A 15,363-nucleotide genomic window follows, 5' to 3' on the forward strand; every position below is an offset into this window, starting at 1 on the left:
ATTTTTTTAAAAGTTTGTTGTTCATAATGACATTATACTTTTTTTTTTGTTCCAAACCCTTAAGATTTGCATCTTTTTTTATCAAAACATGAAGTTTCATATTGTTTCTAATATATAAAAGAGAATAGGTCCAATGTTTGGATAGGTTTTACTTGCAACAAACTTTTATGATTACATTTATATATGTGTTGTTTGAATAAGTTCATTTCTTCTTCAACTTTTTTTTTCTTCTATTTTTATGATTATATTTATATATGTTGTTGAGTATCTATAATTATCCGATCTATTTTATGATTTTTTTTTTGTTTTGCCCCTTATTCTATAAAAATCAACTAGATTTGGTTATAAAAAGCCCAAACAAATCCCATTAAAAGACCGACAAGTTTTGTAAACCCTCAGATAAAGACCATATATTAAAATTAAAGACTAAAATGGAAAGGAGAAAGAGAAAAATTAAAGTGGTAAAGATGGTTAGAGAAATTATTTTCGATTAAAATGAAATAGACTTGTGGTTGGAAATTTTCGAAGTTATTATATATTAAAAGTGTAAGTAATGACTAGAAGGGCTAAATTGAACAAATTAATTGAATTAAAAGGGAGTTTGTTTAATGAGATGGATGAAATTCAAAAACAAAACAAAAAAAAAGGGTTTATGGGTTGAATGTATAAATAAGAGAAAATATTGGGCCAATGTATTAAGAAAAGAAATGATGGGGTTAATGTAAAAATAAGAGAAAGTATGAGGGGTTAATATAGAAATTAAAAAACATGAGGGCCTAATATGCACATAAAGAAAGTAAAAGGGGGCAAGAAATTCTTGAAAAAAAAAAGGGTGGAAGAAACTTGATTCATCTTGGGATTTCTCTTTTAATTTCTTGTTTTTAGGAGGTAAGAAATTCTCTTAAGAAGTTGTTTTAACTTGGTTTGTGTTTTTCTTGAATGGTTGAGTTGCTAGAGTGTTTGGTGGAGGTTTATGATTTATAAAGTTATGAAATAGTGTTTTGGTGATGGAATGATGGTAATTGATATTGGTGATGATTGAAAAATGGGTTAGTAGAGAAAGAGAGAGCTTTCATTTTTTAGAATGGATTTGATGAGGTTAATAGGTTTAATAATTATGTTAAATGATCATATATAAAGGTATTATATGATATGTTTGCTGAAAATGATAGAAAAATGCTTGGGAAACACTTAGATACTTGTTAAACTTAGAAATAAAAAATCAGATAGCTTGTTTCTCAGTTTCTCTACTAAGATTAGGATCCTAAGAAAGAACTTGAGGTAATTTCATTCATGAAAGTTATAGACATGGATATTACCTTTCAAATGCAACTGACCTTGCTTAAATTGGAGTGATGAAATGCTAGATATGAGATAAAAACTGAATAAGGGTCTAAACCGAAATTAACAGGGTAATTTTTCGTGCTATTGTAATTTGTGAATTTAGTCATGTAGATGGCAAAACTGGGTTTAGTCATCTTCATCAAAATTGGCGACCTATGTGTTAGATTTCTAGAGAATGAAACCGCGTATAAAACCGAGTTTTATAACTCCAATTATAATCAAATATTGAATAATATTTTGAGTTAATTATGTCAAACCACGTGAAATTGGTGAGTTGTTAACTCTTATTTGGAATTGTTCTTGATTAAAAATATTGAAATTGTTGTGGGAATGGACATGGAAAATGTGTATAGTTGTAAAAAGCCGGTTATAATCTAACCCGACCAAAATAAAAATCAAATAATAATAATAATAATAATTGTCGCACCCGACATCACGGCGGCCCTAAAATTTTTTTCTTGATTATTATGGAAAAAGAACAGATTTCTGGCATCTTGTTCTTTTAGGAAAAATGCCTTGTTTGAGGAGTCGCCACCTAGTATTATGGTCACTAGGAACCCTAACTGGTCAACAGAGATTCTATGGCTCGGGATTGGTTACGTAAAAGGGAAGAAATTATCACCCCTTAAACGTTCTGCCTAAGGCAGACTGCATTGCTGGTTTTGTCTTAAATTGCTAAATGTTTATTAGTTTATGCTATGATGATTTGTTTATAATATTCCTGACTCTGGCGCCAGTAAATATTCGACTACGAATACTTCCAACTCTGGCGTTGGTAAGTATTACGTAACCCAAAACAAAAATGAATGGTGTTCTAGCTCTTTAAATAAACCAATAAAAATAAATTTAAATATATGCATGCATATTTTTCTATTTTTTATATTTTTCTATTTTTATTTTTTATATATATTTTTTATTTTTTTAGGGCAGGGCTAGGCCCAGCCAGCCCGGCCCGGTCACTGGCCCAAGCCAGTGACCCGGCTGGGCCAAGTCAGCAAGAAGCACGCGTGGATTGGCTCCACACGTGCATCATGCACAGTGCGAAGGTAATTAATTTACCTTCGCACCGTGCAACATTACATTCAAAACGAATGTACAAAAACGAAAGCAAAATGGCTTACCTGTTCTCTGGAGACGGTGGGGATGGTGGCAGCGCGTTGCCCTTCGTCTGCTCACAGCCTTCCCTCCTGCTTTCCTTTGCTTCGGTGCCCGCTGTTCCTTTTCTCTTTTTGTTTTTCCCTGCTTTCTCAGTCCTTGTGATGAAGCACTGAGGACGGTGCTGGCTTCTCCTTTCAAAATTGGGTCTGGGTTTTGTGTTGTGTTTGTGCTGATGTTCGTTTATTTCTCATTCACTATACCCTCTCTCTCTGGTTTTTTTCTGCTCGCCCCGCTCTGTTTTTTTTTTCTGTTTTCTTCCTTTTGTTCTCTGTTTCTTTTTTCTCTCCGTCCCCCCTGGTTTTGTTTTTGTCTTCCCCCCGGTTCTGTGACCCCCCTTTTTTTCTCCTTTCTTTCTTGTTTCTGATTTGCAGGGGGCGATCAAGAAGATGGTGATGTCAATCGTTGGTTTTCTGGGTTTCGGTTTTTCTGCTCCTCGGTGTTTTTCGTTCCTTTTTTTTCCTCCTTCCGCGAGGTCGCCTTTGCCCAGCTTTTATAAAGCCAGCGGCGGCCTCGGTGGTGGTAACGGTCGGCCTCCTAAATGCTCTGTAACCGACGCCTTCAATGAAGAAACGTACGCGTTGGCTGCCAACGGACGAAACGTCTCTGCCTTTAATGGCAGAGCCGTTGCAGAGGAAGAAGACGGTGAACAGTAGCTGCAAAACGACTCCGTTTTCTAGTTCTAAAGGCTGCTTTCAATTTGGTCCTTGTAATTCTTATAATTTTGCAATCAAGCCCCTAGTTAAAATGTAATTGGATCCTTGCATTTCCGGGACATTTTCAAGCTGGTCCTTGGATTTTAATTTTTGCATTTTGGACCCCAATTAAACCCCAAACTTTGATATTTCTTCAATTAAATTCCTGATTTCATTAATTAAATTAATTCCAAGCTTAATTAAGTCTCAAAACTTATCAATTCTTCAATTAAACCCTTGATTATTGGATTAATTAAATTAATTCCAAGCTTAATTAAGTCTCAAAACTTATCAACTCACCAATTAAACCCTTGATTGGATTAATTATATTAATTCCAAAGTTTAATTAAACCTCAAAACTTCCAATCATATTGCCCTTAACCCAAATTTTAATTCATTCTTCATTTATTTCATTTTACTTGTTTTTCATCATTATTATTTTTTCATCATCATTTTTTTTTATCCTTTTCAGTAAATAAAATAATAATAATAATAATTAAAATAAAAGGATAAAAAATTGGGTTATGACAATAATAATAGATAAGTAAGTCAGTAAGCATTGGGAGGAGCAAAATTGAACAAAAGAAAGTAATAAGGCATTAATTTATCGAGAAGGAAAGTATGGGGACAAATTTGGAAAAGACTAAACAAAAGGGGTCAATGTGCAAAATTTAAAAGATAGACTATATAAATGCTCAATTTTTCTTCTCTTGGCCGATGGCTAGAAACCTTAACAGAGGAAGAGAATTTGTGTGATTTTATATCTGTTTTCTTGCTAAGTATATAAAAGAAGAAGAAGTGTAATTAGAGTGATTAGAACTTAGTTAAACAATAGAGAGGGGTGATTTAGTGCTTTGAAGTTCTTTTGAAGAAAGAAATCTAAAGCTAGGGTTTAGAGAAAGGGGGAAGAAGGAAACTTGAATTTTTCTTACATTCATTCCTTGAATCATTATCCAAGTAAGTTAAAGAACATGTTTAAAATGATTAATTGTTATAATTTTGTGTTTTAATGAAGAAATTAAATTGCTATGATTATGAAATTGAGAATTTATGGTGTTAATTATTGAAATGATGCAATTTATGATTGAACCATATTAGAAAGTGTGAATTATGATTGGGTAAGTGTTTAATTTAGAAATGGAAGAAGCAAAACTCCCCTCTAATTATTGGTCTCGGCCAAAGGAGAAGATTTAGGAGATTGAGGAATTTAATACAATTGTTTAAGAATTGTGGGAATTTATAGGCTCATAAATGTTAATAAATGGAATGGATAAGAATTTTAGAGAGAGAGAGAGAGAGAGAGAGTTTTCACCCTTTTCCTTGTAGGGATTTCCCATGACATTTAAAAAGGAGAAAAAGATTTCAACTTGGATTTTGTTAATGTAAGAAAGTGATTTTAGACGAATCGGTTGGATTGTTGGAGAATTAGTAATTTAAAATGAAATGAGATTTTTATCATTTGGTTATGAATAATAAATGACATGTTGATTTTTGTGTTAGTTCCTAACGAGCTTGCTTATTTAGCATGGTCGGTCAATCAGGGGATACTCTAAAGGTTGTCTACAGAGACCATTTCTCTCTGTTGAGATCCAAAACTACCCCGAGAAATGCTCTAGATCAAATGAAAAGGAGACCAGATAAGGAATCCCACATGAGGATGTTTTCAAATGCAATGGGCGATTGAAATTACTTAAAGAGGTTACAGGATCTAATCAGCAATAGAGGACTACTTCACACCCATAAATGCCAAGTAGGTGTTAAATACCCTGTAATAAATTAATTGTTTAATTTAGTATTTTATAAAAAATTTCCTTTGATTTTAATTTAGCGTAAAAATTGTGAAATGAAAAGAATGGAAATAATGCCCTGTTAAATGGGCGGGACGAAAGATTATTTCCTAGTTAATGAAAATAATGCCCTGTTAAATGGACGCGTCAAAAGATTATTTCCTGATTAATGGAAATAATACCCTGTTGAAATGGGCATATTGGATGAACTATTTCTTTTCTTTCCTTCTTGAACTTTGAAAATAACTTACTAATTAATGGATGACTCGAGAAAATTATATCATGATTAATGTAAAAGATATCTAGTTAAGGATTGAAAAAATGATAACTAAATTAAATTAAGGTATCGATGATAAGTACTACATTTAAAGAGCTAGTGCATATAATATTGTATGCTTCAAATAGTCTTTATTTTAATTGTATATTATTAAGTGTAAATTCTATTTTTACCTAATATTCACACGCTATATAAATATGTTGTTAGGTACCTCGCACTCTCGAGCTGAAAAGTAGATGCATAGATGAAAATCTTTGTTTAAATTAATTTTGTATTGGAAGTATTAATATTTTGTTATCATATCGCTTGTATGTTAAGGAATTTTAAATGTTTAAATTATCCTTTTGCTGGGTATGTAATTAAGGAAAACGTCCTTGTTTTAGCTAGTAATATAGTTTTGTTTTATTTATATTTGATTGTGTTTGTGTTCTAAGAAATTACTGTTTATTGTGAATAAATTAGTTTTAAATTTATTATAAGAATTAGAACCCTGAGCTATTTTCTTTAAAATAAAATTTGATAGTGTGTTGTTTGATTTTTTAAATTGTTTAATTAATTTTATGGTGCTTTTATAAATTAATTTGTAGGTTCATTTCAGTATTGTATCATTTAGTTGATGTATTAGTGTTTTTTTTTATATCTACTTAGTTTAATAAGTTAAAGGAGAAATTTCTTTTTGGGATTGTCTGTAGTATTTTATTTTGTTAAATTTTATTTTGATTGTACGTAGCTCATTAATTCTATATTGTATGTGTAAATTATGTAGAACTTTCTTTTGTTGAACTTTTATGTGGAAATTTTATCTTTATCATCTAAGTTATATGATGCATGAATGAAATTATGTAAGTAATTAATCGATTGTTTCTTTATTTAACCTGTATGTATTGCTCTTATATTTTATGAAATGAGAGTGTGGAAAAGCATTTGGTTACATGAAAACTACTTGAGTCCAGAAGGTTAGATTGTGGATGTAGTAATTAAACGGTATGGATGATATCTTGATACCAGTCATGTATATATATAAACTTCCTTGGTTTTCTTCTTATTATTTTGGAATCCATGTGAATAGTGTTTGAAAAGTTGAGGTTGTTACAAGTTTTGTCTGTTTTTCTCTTAAAAAAACCAAATCGAATAAAAAATGATTGGTTCAAACCAGTTTCCAGTTAGATATAGTTGTAAATATATATAAAAAAGTTTCACTTTGGTTGATTTTTTCTAATAAAAAACCGAACCGAACTGAAAATGCTTACTCATACTTCAATTTTTTAAACAATTATTTAGGTTGTCTTTGAACCAACCAAGTCTACTAGATCACTTGAGGGTAATTTTCATATTGTTCAGTTTAAACTCCGGCTAAGAAAAGAGTCGGGTCAAGATGATTTTTTGTTAATTTTATTATTTCTTTCTCAATTTCATCCTTATATTTTTTTACTAGTCGACCATGTTGTCTTTAAATCAACCAATTCATCTGGGTCATGACAAGGCAACTACCTTTGATTTAATTTTAGACCCGGGCTAAACAAGAAATTGGATCGAGAAGTTTTTTTTAATGTAAATTTTATAATGTTTTTCTCGATTTCATTCTTAGATTTTTTTTACCAATCGACTAAGATGTTTTTGGATCAGCTAAGTCAATTGAATCACATTGAGACAACTCTTACATGATTTGATTTTAACTCTGAGTTAGGTAAGAAGTCAGATTAAGAGATTTCAAGCTTAACCTATTAGGTCAGAGTTAATAAAAATATCAAATAATTTTTTATAACTTGAATGTTTTTTATTATGTTGAAAATTCTTTTACTCTGACCCATAACATAGTATAAATCTTTTAATTAGTTCAATCTAAACTTATAAGGATCTATGTTTTTTAATTAATTTGGATTAATTTATTAACTTATAAATTTATTTTTTTCCAATTAATTCCAAGATTTCATCTGATAACTGTGCATTTAAAAAAAAAATATTATTCTCTTTTTGTTGCAATCATATAATAAAGGAGGCTGTCATTTTATTTTATATTATACTATACTTTAAAATGTGTGAGAAAATCACTGTTATGATATATATATATATATATATATATATATATATATTGTGGACCATACTATAAATATAGAGTATTTGCACTATGAATCATACTGTAGATGTTCAGAGGACTATGGATGATGTTGTCTTTTTTATTTTTTACTCCAAAAACTGCATGCGCATGTTGGGTCAAGGCATAACCACCTGATCCAAGATTATTGGGTCTGATATTGCCGCAAGACACAAGGCTGACATGACCGCCAGACCCAAGACTATTGGGTAGTTTAAATATCTTTTTTTTATAGAAAATAAAAAAATAATAATTAGGATTTCTATTTAGGATGGTTTAAATGTTTTTTTTATAAAAAAATAAAAAAAATTAATTAGCATTTCGGTTTAGAATACTTTAATGGTAGTTTAAATGTTTTTTTTATAACAAAAAAAAATTACATAAAAATAAATTAGGATTTCTATTTATAATACTTCAAGGATAGTTTATTTTTTTATATAAAAATAAAAAAATTATAAAAAATTAATTAACATTTATGTTTAGGATATTTCAAGGATAATTTTATTTTTTGTATAAAAATAAAAATATTTATAAAACAATTAATCAGGCATGGTCGCTAGATTCAATGTTCTTCAAGGGTAATTTAAATATTTTGTTTTATAAAAAATAGAAAGAATTTATAAAAAAATGAATTAGCATTTTTGTTTATGATACTTTAAGTGTAATTTAAATGTTTGTTTTATAAAAAATAAAAAAACATTTAAATTACACTTAAAGTATTATAAACAGAAATACTAATTAATTTTTTTTATAAATTCTTTCTATTTAAAAAAAATATTTAAATTACCCTTGTTACATTTATAAAAAAGAATTTCTGTTTATGATATTTTAAGGACAATTTCAATGTTTTTTTAGAAAAATAAAATTGTTTTTATATAAAAAAACATTATTTAGTATTTCTGTTTAAGATACTTCAAGGGTAGTTTAAATATTTTTTATAAAAAATAATAAAAACATTAATTAATATTTCTATTTAGGATATTTCAAGGGTAGTTTAAAAGTTTTTTTTTATATAAAATAGTAAACATTTATAAAAAAATTATTTATGATACTTCAAGATAATTTTAATGTTTTTTACAAAAAGATAAAATAAAATAATAAAAAAATTAATTAGCATTTTTGTTTATGATACTTTAAGGGTAATTTATTTTTTTTGTTATATAAAAATAAAAAAAAATTATAAGATTTACCTGTCAGACTTAAGTCTATTGGGTTTGACATTGCCACCAGACTCAATATATTTAAAATATTCTATATACTCTTAATATTTTTTTTGTATTTTTAAAAAATATTATTGACTTTTTATGGAGCGCGAGCCAATATGATAGTATATTTTAAATTGTATTGGATATATTTTAAAAATATATTCATATAAAAAATAATATTTTTTAATAAATTTAATGTGTATATAAAATATTTTTGGAAAGAAACAGCAAACATACACAGAGCAGCAGCGCGGGAGTTCCTCTTCATAATTCATCTATCTATTTCGCTGCTCTCAAAAAATCCAATGGAAATTTCTTCCACTTCGAATCTTTGCTTACACGTAATGTTGCTTGCTTTCCATTATATTCTATTCGATTCTATACTCGTTGTTTATCCGTTCCGTAATCGATGGATGGAAACTGAACTTGTTGCAGTTAATTTCTTGTGCATTTCAAAGATGCCGTCTATCTCAACAACTCTGCCGGCTCTCTGCTGTTCTCAAATCACCATCTCCTTCCATCCTTCAAATTTCCAGTAATTATTTCTTTCCTTTTCATTTTTTTTTTAAATTTCAACTCATATCCATCGATCGATGATTACAATATAAAAGAAGTTAAATCAGGGCTGCGATTAAAATCTTCAATGCAGTTTCTGATACTGGAATCGGTAGCTGCTTGGAAGAATTCCAGGATCTTAACTGCAGCAGCATTATTTCTGCTGAATTTTGGGGTAAACCACGCCAGTTTTATTTCAATTAAGTAAGTAATTTTGGATGACATTCATAGCTTTGTTGTGCAGATGGAATTCTCTCTGTCAAAACTACTGGTAGTTTCTCATTCTAATGATTCTGTCTCTCTCTTTCGTTTTACCTTTTACTACGGAGAAGTTTATACCGCAGTTTGATTTAATTAATGATCCTTGTTCGGCTTTTCTTTGTGGAGACGGCAGCAATTTGTGATGATGAGATATATCATTATCACTTCAATTTAAGGGAAAACATTTCCAGCAGCAGAACCCTTACCCGTCTACCTTCGAATCCTAAGAACGGTCTGAAATTCAGGCATGGAGGATGATGCTTAAGCTGTTATGTTTTAATGTTACTGTTTTTTCCCTTATTATTTCTTATGAATTTATTGGCATTTTTTTCCTTCTCCAGTGGGACTCAAATATGTCTGTCCATTTCAGAGAGCATTGATGTTTTAGTTTCTGAGATCAATCACTTCTTTCAAAAGGTTTGTTCGACTGCACTCTGAAGACTCTGTGTCTTGTTCCATTGCTTGCATTGCTAGCAGTACAAGATAATTGATAGAGCAAAATGGAAATGGTGTGTCAAGCTTAATAACGAATACTGAGATAGCAATGATTTAATTCTTCTGCCACGCAGCCTCAACTTGGCTAGCAATCGCCACTGTCTTTTTACTGCAGACTGCGGTAATAATAGGCCTGGTGGCTGATTGTTACGCCTTTAGTGCTGTATTGTGCAGGGACACTGTTTTAGATACCAATGGATTGAGTTGATCTTGGTCTATCATAATGGAGGATGTAATCTGTATTACCACTAGTTTGGGAATTGTGACTAACTGTACATGCTGTACGCTGTTTAAAAAAATGGCTGGAGAAGGTTTTTCATGCCTTTCCATGAATCTTCCTTTTAGTTAGTTTAAGTAAGGTTTCACCACAACATTCTCTCATGGATGCTGACAAGCAGGGGGCCTTCGGTTACTGAAAATGAGGGTTGTTGTGGTATATCTGCACGATTTGATCTGTAAACCCAGCTTTTATGGGAAAGCTGGCTGCCCGGTTTAGAGAGAACAATTAACCCTCTTACATACTTTGTGGAGTTCTATTCTGCAAGGGCATTTATTGCTCCTTCAACTATGCATTGAAACTGTCAGCAAACAATATAATACTGTAATTTAATGCTTTCAGCTCTAATGGGCAATATTTTTTTTTTGTCATATTACATATCCAGAATGATCCTTCCAATTTTTATTTACAGTTTGAAGTTCCTATAATACTCTATAGAGCAAGTGGTTGCCGGAACTTTTATCAATTGTTTCCACTATTTATTATGTTTTGTTGTCTACTTATTTTGCAGATGATGATCTTGAATATCCCAGTAAGTTTAGCCTCCATTCCTCATTGTTGATCTTTTTTGTTGCACATATGGAAGGCATGCCTCCATTTGGATAGAGAAGAATGAGAGGAGGCAATGAGAAGGGTTAAAATGGTCAAACAGCTAATATTGCAACCATTTTAACCATTCTCTTGCCTTTCTGTTCTGTTTCCATGATCAAAGTTAGCCTTAAGGTATTGATGGTAGCAGCAGCAATCCAGCAGCTATTATGACATGTTGATGAGCTTAAAGATACCAGTATTGCTAGTTTTATGCAAACTTTTTTTTACCTTGTTTGTTCTTTTAATTGGTCTAAATATCACATATCACTAGGAGACAAGAAACATGCACTATAAACTTCAGCTTGTAGATTACAGTGGCATATACTTTAAAACTAATAAACTAATGATGAACAGTCTCTCCAAAAAAAAGAAGAGCTTCCTTGAATTTGTTATCCATAGATTCTGTAACAGATGATAAATATTAGCTTAGGTGCATGAAAATTTTGCCTTGGGAAACTTTTGTCCTGACTAGTAGCCAGCTCTTCGTCTTTTGTTTTTTCAGAATATTGCAATTGAACTGTTGATTGAACGTGAAGATATTCCTGGATCAAGATGTGAAAATGTCTTTCTAGCAAATAGAAGCAATCCTGGACCTCTTTCAACCTCAAATGTTGAATTTCTAAAGTCAGGCCTTGAAGATTATGTTTTAAAGCATGGGAATTCTCTAACCCAAAAGTGCAGTACATGCTTTGCAACTTCGTAAGTTTGTACCGCATTTGTCCCTGCTTCCGTTCCAGAGTCTGCTGCATTCATTGAAGATCCTTACATTTTCAATTTTCTAACTTAGAGTTACAAGTTTTCTTATTCACATTTGCATGCAAGCCAACCAACTCTTTAACCAACAAAGCAACTTGAGGTTGGTCATATGAATTTAATTTGCACATCCCTGCTATGTCTTGGTTTTATTTGACATGGAATTATTGATGTTTATATAAACATTGAATCCTCCCCTATTCTCCCCCCCCCCCTGCAATATACTTCATCAATATAATTTTTTTTTCTCGAATACCATCTAATTAATTAGATCCTCAAGATCACAAATTACAAGAAGAAGATGGTGGTTTGGAACATGGCTAATTTTACTCCACATGACCAAACTGCATGATAAAGAGCCTCCTCATAACCAATTGAAGTTATTAATTCTTGTATATACACACTCACTCACTCACACACACGCGCACGCATTGTTTTCCACAAAGCCAACTTTAAGTTTCAGGAATTTGTGAAACTTGCTACATAGCTGATCTCTTGGAAATGACTAATATCCTTTCTCTGTGTCTCATTAGTGAGTGTCTTAAGGTTGGGAGTGGAATAGCATGCAGCACAGAAAGCCATAAGAGTTCTGGACTCATGATGGAAGTGGTGATTATAATAAGTGAGATAGAGTCAACCTGTCCTTGCTTCAGGGAATGCAGTTCTAAAACAGAGGTTCGCATCATTTTCTTTTCTGTTCACTTTACAGACCTTTTTATTAATCAAGTTTGTCAGACATATTCTGGCAAGATTGGCTTGCAAGAAAGAGGTATAAGTTTTATGAAGAGAGATTGGCAACATTGAAGTGCAGAAAGTTAAATATGATAATCATTTCTTACTGTTGTTTTTCAGGACCTCAAATTATTAATGGGAAGATTCTAGACTATTATTTATTTATTTAGTCATATAAAAAAAGAGCTGAGACATGAAATCCATGTGGTTTATCCACACAAAAAGGGTTAAGAGCTGTTAGTACAAGTTTGGTCAAATTGTTAGAATTGTGCAAGTATCGGAGTCAAAATTGTTATAGCATATCATGTTATTGTAGAAGTTAATTTTGATCTGGGCTTTACATATATTATTGCAATTTTCCCAGTCATTGAATTCTTCTTGTTGTTCTTATGTTTTCCATTTTTTTGTATTTGATTTGGTTGACCTGATGTGCGTTTCCAGGTATTGTATTTCAAGGATTTCACACCCTGTTCAATTTCCCATTCAACGCTGAATGTATTGTCTACCATTGACTGGAAAAGTTATGGACTGACTCTGGAGAACGTTGTGGATCAAGGTGTCTGTGTACTAGAGTGGGAAGACTCACCATCTCATTCTCAAATTGATATGGTCCTCCACTGCTACCATAAGCAATATCCAATGTCAGCTCATATGCAATTCATTTCACTTTGCTTAATCGTTATGCTTAATATGTTGCTGTGCCATGTGTTTTTATTTTCCTTGACTTGATATCAAGTTCACGTTACCATTGGGCAGGCATAAAACTCAACTTGAACGGCATCTCATAAAAAAAGCAGTTAAAGCTGCATTGAATAATTTGAAGGAGAAACATCCAGGAATTCTTCTAAGTGCACATGCCCTCAAGGTAAAATCCACCGCTTCACCCTGAAATTATTATGCGAATTCAAGTTTCTATACAATTCAATTTGTTTCTTCATTCGAAAACCAAAGAGCTGATGAACTTCATAATCCTTAATGGTGAAGTTTTTTTCCTCAACCAGTAATTGAAGACTTCTCATTTAGTTAGTTGGCTGTAGGCAGCTTTAAGTATTACTAATTAGGCATCTTAACGATGGAAGTTACATTCATCTATTTAATCTAGGTCTCCATTCTGATCATGTAGTTTGGAATTGTCTGTATCCTCAGATTTGCAGTCATGCCCCTGACCTTGCAAGATCTATTGCTGGCCTCATCTTGTCATCTAATGATCCAGACTTTCAAGGAGAATGCTTCTCTCTACTTGGTTTGCAGTCAAGAGAAATTGGAGCGGATGTTGTTGAAGATTGTATCCAGGAGAAGATCGTTTCAGTTATAGAGATGAATGACAGGAAGTCCAGGCAACGCAAAGTGGTGGCGCCTTTTCTTTTTGAAGACGACTGCGACCAGGATTCGAACTATCAAGACAAAGAATACGAAGAAGGTGAGGATGAATTTAGTTACGTGGATTAGTAAATGTATCTATGTGTCAAGTTCTTATCAACTCCTGAGATTGCTGTAAAGCTTTGTTAGCCCACATGTAGGCTATAGTTGTAAATTGAGGATGGTTACGGGATTAGTTTGGGAAGGTCTGTTTTCAAGCTGCATGCAGTTTACTCGTTATCAGAGCAGCATTAGTACCTGAAATGTTGAAGGACATGCTCCATTAGCTTCAGCATAGTATTAACCATATCACCTACCTAACACAAGCCAAACCCCCCCACCCTCCCCCTCCCTCTTATTCTTTTTTTCTTTTCTTTTTTTATCATATCAAATGCATTTCATGTGTATACTATTTGTTAGGGTCCTTTTCAAGTTCCTTTTACCTTTTTAGACTTCTTATTTGAAGAGATTTTTGTTTATTGTTGGACTTTCTTTTGGGCATTTCTTGTGCACTCAAGCTGTATTTATATGATTTTCATTCTCTATGTGAATAGATAATAGGATTATGAGGTTGATTTTGGTTCCAAAATTAGTTTCTTGGGAAAGAGAGAAATTTTTTGAAGTTTTATGATGAAGGCCTAGAAACATATTTGTAAAGGTAAATGTTTTTTAGAATATCCTCTTACCTTTTCTAGGAAGTCTAATTTTAATTTTTAGTAAATTACACTATATATAAAATTAAAACCCTATACAGTATTCTGTTTCAGTGAGGTTATAGTTTGAATGTACCAATAACACGACTGAATATGAAGAAGTTGTTTTAGAGCTGAAAGTTGAAAAACTTGCTTTAGAAATTGTATCGTCGGTTTAGAAATTGCTTTAGGGTTGAAAGTGTTTACAATCAATGCTAATTATCTGCCAGGTGAAAGGGGAATGCCAAACTAAGAATGAGAAATTATGGCCATACTAAGATTATCTCTTGAAGTTGGCTAGTGAGTTCGATGAGATAAAATTCTAATATAAGTAGAAACAATAATCAATTTGTTGATGTCTTGGTCACCTAAACCTTGATGACGCTGATCAATATTAGGGGCAGGATTCAACTAATAAACATTAAAGTTAGAAATCTCCAAGCTTATAAGCTCATTACTGCTCACTCGAAGAGATACCAAATGAAAAACCATGGTACAATGATATCAAGAGGTTTATCCAGCATTGGGAACATCCTTTGGGAGCCTCCAAAATGGATGCAAAAACTTTAAGAAGGATGGTGATGGATTATTATTTGGATGGTGAAATCCTGTATAAAAGGTCATTGGGACTTTGCTAAGGTGTTTGAACGAGAAAGAGGCTAAACAAGCATTACAAGAAGTTCACGAGGGAATTTGCACAACTTATGTTAATAGGGATACATTAGCAAGACAGATGCAGTGATCCAGATACTTCTGGTTGACTATGAAAATGGATTGTGTTGATTATTTCAAGAAATGTCATAAGTGTCAAGTATACGATGATAAGATAAATGCATCTTCAACACCTTTGTTTAATATGACCTCACATTGACCTTTTGATATGTGGGGATTAGATGTTATATGACCAATCAATCTAAAGACCAGCAACAAGCTTAAAGTCATCTTGTTGGTTATCGAATACTTCACTAAATGGGTAGAAGTTAACTCTTATACACACGTTACACAGAAAGTGGTCAACAGGTTCAACGAAAGTGATTTGATTTGTCACTACGACTTGTTGGCAAAATTGATAACTAACAATGCTTAGAAT

At 31.9% G+C, this 15,363-nt stretch overlaps 1 protein-coding gene across 2 annotated transcripts; it reads left to right on the plus strand.

Annotated features, from left to right (window-relative positions):
* Positions 1 to 8,790: 8,790 nt before the first annotated feature.
* LOC7492394 (type 2 DNA topoisomerase 6 subunit B-like) lies at positions 8,791 to 13,799 on the plus strand. 2 transcript variants are annotated; one of them, XM_024610271.2, is made up of 12 exons: positions 8,791 to 8,899; positions 8,994 to 9,093; positions 9,208 to 9,288; positions 9,358 to 9,384; positions 9,508 to 9,619; positions 9,716 to 9,791; positions 10,658 to 10,678; positions 11,240 to 11,436; positions 12,024 to 12,165; positions 12,664 to 12,863; positions 12,979 to 13,087; positions 13,369 to 13,799. In XM_024610271.2, the coding sequence occupies exons 1-12, from the start codon at positions 8,864 to 8,866 to the stop codon at positions 13,669 to 13,671; spliced, it is 1,404 nt and encodes a 467-aa protein (XP_024466039.2). In that variant the 5' UTR covers positions 8,791 to 8,863; the 3' UTR covers positions 13,672 to 13,799. The 2 variants fall into 2 exon arrangements, with proteins under 2 accessions (XP_024466039.2, XP_024466040.2); XM_024610272.2 differs by lacking the exon at positions 8,791 to 8,899 and having other exon boundaries at positions 9,025 to 9,093; positions 9,208 to 9,384; positions 9,501 to 9,619.
* Positions 13,800 to 15,363: the final 1,564 nt, after the last annotated feature.

Source organism: Populus trichocarpa, chromosome 10, assembly GCF_000002775.5.
Source record: "Populus trichocarpa isolate Nisqually-1 chromosome 10, P.trichocarpa_v4.1, whole genome shotgun sequence".
Taxonomy (NCBI): domain Eukaryota; kingdom Viridiplantae; phylum Streptophyta; class Magnoliopsida; order Malpighiales; family Salicaceae; genus Populus; species Populus trichocarpa.